Source organism: Dendrobium catenatum, unplaced genomic scaffold (genome assembly GCF_001605985.2).
Source record: "Dendrobium catenatum unplaced genomic scaffold, ASM160598v2 fragScaff_scaffold_1013, whole genome shotgun sequence".
In the NCBI taxonomy this organism is placed as follows: domain Eukaryota; kingdom Viridiplantae; phylum Streptophyta; class Magnoliopsida; order Asparagales; family Orchidaceae; genus Dendrobium; species Dendrobium catenatum.
Genome location: NW_021319475.1, coordinates 691,849 through 697,431, shown reverse-complemented (window position 1 = coordinate 697,431; position 5,583 = coordinate 691,849). Strand labels below are relative to the sequence as shown.

At 41.1% G+C, this 5,583-nt stretch overlaps 2 protein-coding genes across 2 annotated transcripts; both read right to left on the bottom strand.

The window, feature by feature from the left end:
- Nucleotides 1-604: 604 nt before the first annotated feature.
- LOC110115029 lies at nucleotides 605-1,273 on the bottom strand. The gene has a single exon (XM_020848130.1). It carries the CDS (start codon nucleotides 1,271-1,273, stop codon nucleotides 605-607), a length of 669 nt encoding a protein of 222 aa, XP_020703789.1.
- A 1,203-nt stretch (nucleotides 1,274-2,476) lies between these two features.
- On the bottom strand, nucleotides 2,477-5,416 carry LOC110115030. The gene is made up of 5 exons (XM_020848131.1): nucleotides 5,048-5,416; nucleotides 3,977-4,826; nucleotides 3,332-3,872; nucleotides 2,900-3,290; nucleotides 2,477-2,707 (listed from the first exon to the last, which is right to left on the bottom strand). Exons 1-5 carry the CDS (start codon nucleotides 5,414-5,416, stop codon nucleotides 2,477-2,479), a joined length of 2,382 nt encoding a protein of 793 aa, XP_020703790.1.
- Between the last annotated feature and the right edge of the window lie 167 nt (nucleotides 5,417-5,583).

Below are 5,583 nucleotides of genomic sequence, written 5' to 3'. Positions count from 1 at the left end.
CCAAAGAGGGCAACCAGCAAAACTGAATTTATAATTAACTATAAACCCCAAAAAGAAGAACCATAAAAACAGACAGAAATCCTGTCTGGCCTGGACTCAGAATTAGATATTCCAATCATGAAGGCGATCAGTCTCCTTTGGTTGCCCGTAGACCGTCCAAAAGGAGTGGCAGGATTCATCATCGTCCACGACCCAAAAAAAGCCTGCCCAAAATACTCGAATCCGGCATTACATCAACTGCAGAAGAATTTGGGCAGCAAGAGAGAATGCCACCAGCAAATCCAATTGTAAATTATGGCCTGCCAATTAATACCATCCAGCGCCAACCCCACATCATAAAGAGTGGCCTGCCAATTAATACCATCCAGCTCCAACCCCACATCATAAAGAGTGGAATACCAACAATTGCCCAGCACATGAGCATAAACCAAAAATTTTTCCAGAAAGAACAAACGGCAGCACAAAAAACCCATAGAATACCCCTTCCAGCAAAGATAGAAAATAGCCCATAACGAGCAGCCAACTTCCAACCGAGGGCAACCAACTTCCAACCCTCCAAATACCAAATTGTCATTGAAGAAGATATGCCCCATCAAAAGGCAAATTAATGGTAGGAGACCATAAGCTTTTCTTTTATCAAATTTCCACATTTCCAACTATCCAGTTTCAGGTAAACAGATCTAAGAATTCTCTTAGCAAGCGTGACAGCACAAGCAATCCTCCCGTTATGCTTCCTAGAATTCCGCTCAGCCCACAGGAAGTAAACATAAATATTTAAAATCAGCAACAGTCCAAGCTTAACCTCCCTAATAAAATCCAACCCAGCAATGAACTGAAAGGCTTGAGCTAGGTTGGGTCTAAAGAGAAAGCAGGAAAATTGAGGAATAAGCCTACAGATAACCTGAAAAGAATAATCACATTCAAACAATAGATGTGCCGTGGTTTCAGGGTGAATATGACAAAAGGGGTAAGTTATATTCCCAACATCTATATTTCTCGCACACAAGGCAACCGAAGTCTTGAGACCATTAGAAAGGGCCATCCAGGAGTAAACTGAATGTCTAAGAGAGTGCTTTTTGTGCCACACCAGATGAGCCCAGTCAACATCATTCTCAGAGGAAAAAAATTCTTTATAAAAATCCTTGAAAGAAGCATTTTCATTGTTTTCCCATGTTAGATGTTTGTTACTGTCACTAGATATAGGGATGGATCTAAAGAACTCAAAAATCTGGGAGTTAATAGAGGTAGGAAGAGACCAAGAGGATCCAGCCATCCAATTAGCAAGACAAGCATTATCCTGAATGACAGAGCCGTAATCAAAGTTAGGAAAGGACTCCAGGAATGAGCCGTTGGAACACCAAGGATCCCAAAGGATATTAATGGAACTTTTAGCCAGGACTTTAAATTTAAAATTGCTTTTAAACAAATTAGCATAATTATGTAAACTTTTCTAGAAGGCAGTGCTGTGTCGAGGAGGTGGCTTCCAGGGCGAAGAGTATCTAATTTTGATCCATCTAGAAAGTTGAGAGTCTATATTATAGATCCTGAGAATAGTATCACAATTGTAAGCCGATCTGAGAGCATGTAAAGAGGCAATGCCAAGGCCTCCTTTAGAGAAAGGCATAGTAGAATTTTTCCAAGAAATGAGATGCAATCGCTTAGAATGATCTCCACTGTGGTAAAGAAATTTGGAACAAGCCTTGTCAATTGCCTTCAAAATCGTTTTGGGGATAATAGATCCTCTAATCCAATAAGCCACAAGGTTGGTGATAGTGTATTTGACGAATTGAAGTCTACCTGCAAAAGAGAGGAACTTAGCTTTCCAGCCGGAAAGAAGGTTAGTAATTTTGTCAATGAGAGGGGAAAAATCGGCAAGCTTGGTTCTTCCCAGAGAAATGGGAATACCCAAGTAAGGAATTGTAGTAGAGCAAGTGTGGATGTGAAGGGCTTGAGATATGGAGGAAGAGATGGTGGCAGTGGAGGAAAAAAGGAGAGAGCTTTTGTTGAGGTTAAGGTTGAGGCCGGAGAGGCAAGAAAATTGGTGAAGAATGCTCATAAGATTTTCACAATTGTTAATGTCAGCTTTACCAAAAACAAGCAAATCGTCAGTATAAGTAAGATGAGTCAAATGGAAATTTCATAATGAAACCCTTCAAAATTGTTCATGAGAGCATTATCTTCAATGAGGCAAGAGAGAGCATCCATGATGAAGCAGAAGAGAAAAGGGCTCAAGGGGCAGCCTTGCCGAAGACCAGAGGAAGAGCTAAAAAAGCCTTCAAGCCCACCATCAATACAAATTGAAAAATTGATATCACTAATGCATGCTTTAATCCACTGAATGAAAAGAGGAGGGATCCCCTTTTGCGCCATCCTAGCAAAAAGGAAATCCCTAGACACAGTGTCGAAAGCTTTCATGATGTCAAATTTTGAACAAAAAAATCTGTCCTTTTGAGTCTTTGAGATGAAACTAAGAATCTCAGCCGTAAGGATTGGCCAAGTTTTTTTGAAAGAAAGACTTAACAGCATGGCAGACCGAAATTCCAGTGATTGGCCAAGTTTTTTTGAAAAATTCTGCATTAAACCCATCTGGCCCAGGTGCAGAGGAAGAGCAGCCAGAGTTAATAGCCTCCCGGATTTCGTCATTTGTCACAGGTTTAATCAACATAAGCTTTGCATTTTCAGACAACCGGTTCCCAACCGGAATTATCTCCAGATTGTTAATCAAAGGAGGAGGGGAGTTATATAGATTTTGAAAGTGTTGGATAATACCACTGAAATATGCATTTTGAGCTTCTCCACAGATAGCAGAATTAAGGATACACCTATTGTGTGATTTCCTCCAATTAATCTTGGAGTATAAGAATTTAAGATCCTCTTCACCATGCTTTAACTATTTAACCTTGGCTCTTTGAATGATCCACTTGGCTCTTAAGGAGTTATAAAGAGCAAGGTCAAGATTGACTTTTTTAAGATAGCCACAAAGTTGAGAATTGAGAGGATCCAGATCAACAAGGTGCTGATAATGCTCTTGGAGAAATGATAATTCCGTGCACTTAGCCTCAAGGAAAGAAGAAGATTCCCAGTTTTTTTTCTTAATCCCCTCTTTCAGAGCCTTGAGCTTATGATACAAGCTGTGAATAGGATTTCCAATAGATTGTGAAGCAAAAATATCAATAAGTAAATCCCAAAACTCTGGAATTTTGCACCAATAGTTTTTAAACATGAACCTCTTCTTGCTAGCCCTCTTATTATTAGATTCCATAAATAAGGGAGTGTGGTCAGACACCAAGCTGTTACCAACAAAGTAGTGAGAATTAGGAAAGATGATAACCAAGTGTCATTGATAAGAATACGATCCAGCTTAAGGTGAATGGGATTGTCCGCCCTTTGATTGAACCAAGTGAAAGAATTTCCCGAGGAAGGAAGGTCCACTAGGTTACAATCAAAAATAAAGGAGTTGAAGGGAGCCATCCTAGAAACATTTATGCAAGCACCACCAGACTTTTCAGAATTATACCGGCAACAGTTGAAGTCACCAAAAACAGCCCAAGGCATACCATTATTAGGACAACAATTCCTAAGCTCGTCCCAAAGAGTATTTCTTTCATCAAATGAGTTAGAAGCATAAACCACAGAAATAAGAAAGGTAGAATTGGATCCATAAGTAACAATACCGGTGATAGCTTGCTTTGAGATATTTGTAACAACAAAGGAGATCTTGTTAGCATTCCATTTAATCCAAATGCGACCAGGATTAGCCAAATTGAAGTTGTTAGAGCTCAGTTCATTCTCAAAAATTGAGTGAGTCTTACAAAACCAAGGGTCTTGCAAATTTGAAGCCAAAATTCTATTCTCAAGTATGCAGAACATGTCTAAATCATGATCAGAAGTCATCTTTTTGCAGCATAACACTTTGTCAGGGTTATTGAAACCCCTGACATTCTAAACCGCAATGTTTGGAAGGATCATGACTTACTGTTGGATTTATGGCCTTTCTTGGAGCCCTTCCCTCTAGTGTTTTTATGTGGCTGGTCATTAGGCTTTGAAGAAGAGGATGAGGTTTTTTTCTCGGAAGGAGAGCTGGCCAAGTCAGCCAAAGAGTGGTCATTGATACAAGCTTCCAAAAAGTTACTTAAGGTAGCTTCAGAGTCTGACAAGAGATTAAGGAGGTTGAATTTATTAGGAGAGGAAGATTTCAGAGGAGATTGGGCTGTTGGCAGTTGATTAGAACATTTAGGTGGTGAAGAAGTAGGTTGTTTTAGTGGAGGGTCAGAAGTGGAAGAGGAAGGAATGTTGGGAGAGTTGAGATTTGGGATAGTTGCGGTGGTTTGTGGAGTGAGGATTGAGACGAGGTTTTCAGGAGTGTGATTGGGTAATGAGGTTTCAGCGGTTTGAATATCCGGCAAAGAAGGTAAGGATGAAAGTGTAACAGTAGGAAAATGGTTAGTGGAATCCGGTGGTGGGATAACTGGTTGTTCTGGAGGAGAAATAACATTCTGCGACACGGAGAGGGATTTCCCAGGGGAGGAGGAAGTACGAGGAGTCGGAATGGGAAGAATACCTGCAGGATTGTTCGAAGGAGGTCTGGGCCTGTGGCTTGTGCTCCTGCCGCGAGGAGATTTTGGTGGAAGAACAGCAGAGGGATTTGGGTTTGGGTTTGATGGGCAGAGTTCGGAAGAGTGGTTAAAGGATTTGCAAAAATCACATATAGAGGGACGCCATTCATATTGTATGACTAAATTGAAGAGTTTCCCTTCAACCGTAATCGGAACAAAAGCAGGGTAAGTGGCGGAAGCGTCAACGAGGACACAGACTCTAGCATAAGTCTGGATTTGGAGGCAGTAAGGGAGTAAACGGCTACCGGAGCTCCAATTTTAGTTGCAATCTTAGAAATCCCGACGGGAGTCCAACAGCATAAAGGCAAATCATGTATTTTGAACCAGATAGGCACACTAGTAAACTCTTCTCTTTTGGGACTAAAGTGCGAAGTCCATTTACGGAAAATGAAAGGTTTACCAAAAATAAACCAAGCACCCTTGTTCCAGACCATCTCAAAATCTTCACGGCATGAAAACTTGAACAGAAAAAACCCATCACTAAGAGAGATAAGTTTGATATTACCTTTGAGATCCCAAAGCTTCTTAACGGCATTAAGAAGGGATTCATAGAAAGGGCGTTTACCCAGGGAGTATCCAACCAGGGCTAGGTTCCATTCTTCAACTGCATCAGCAATATCCAAAGTAGGGAAGTCGATGATTTCTTCTGGAGTTGGCAGGGTGGAGATGGTGAACTCTCCAGTAGCTGGAGGGTTGGAGAAGACACGATCCCACGGCAAGGCTGAAGAGGTTCCAGCAATAGAATGAGGAGAGGAGTTGGGAAGAGGAGGGAAGGATGAAGGATGAAAAGAGGGATCCATAGGATCCCTCCGGTGGTGGCGGGGGAAGAAAAATGCGCGAGAGAAAAAAAGAAAAAAACCCTAGCGGAGTTTCTCACACTAGGATTTTAAAGAGAGAGCAAAGCTGAGAACTTTTATTCCTTTCTTAAACATGACCGTCTGTATCTCCAACGGAATTATTATTAATA

Coding starts and splice junctions, on each gene's coding strand:
- LOC110115029 (XM_020848130.1), bottom strand. CDS start 1,273: ATGGCTGGATCCTCTTGGTCTCTTCCTACCTCTATTAACTCCCAGATT.
- LOC110115030 (XM_020848131.1), bottom strand. CDS start 5,416: ATGGATCCCTCTTTTCATCCTTCATCCTTCCCTCCTCTTCCCAACTCC. Junction 3,873..3,976: donor GAAAGGCCATAAATCCAACA/GTAAGTCATGAT, acceptor ATCATGATTTAG/ACATGTTCTGCATACTTGAG. Junction 3,291..3,331: donor ATTCTTATCAATGACACTTG/GTTATCATCTTT, acceptor TGTTGGTAACAG/CTTGGTGTCTGACCACACTC.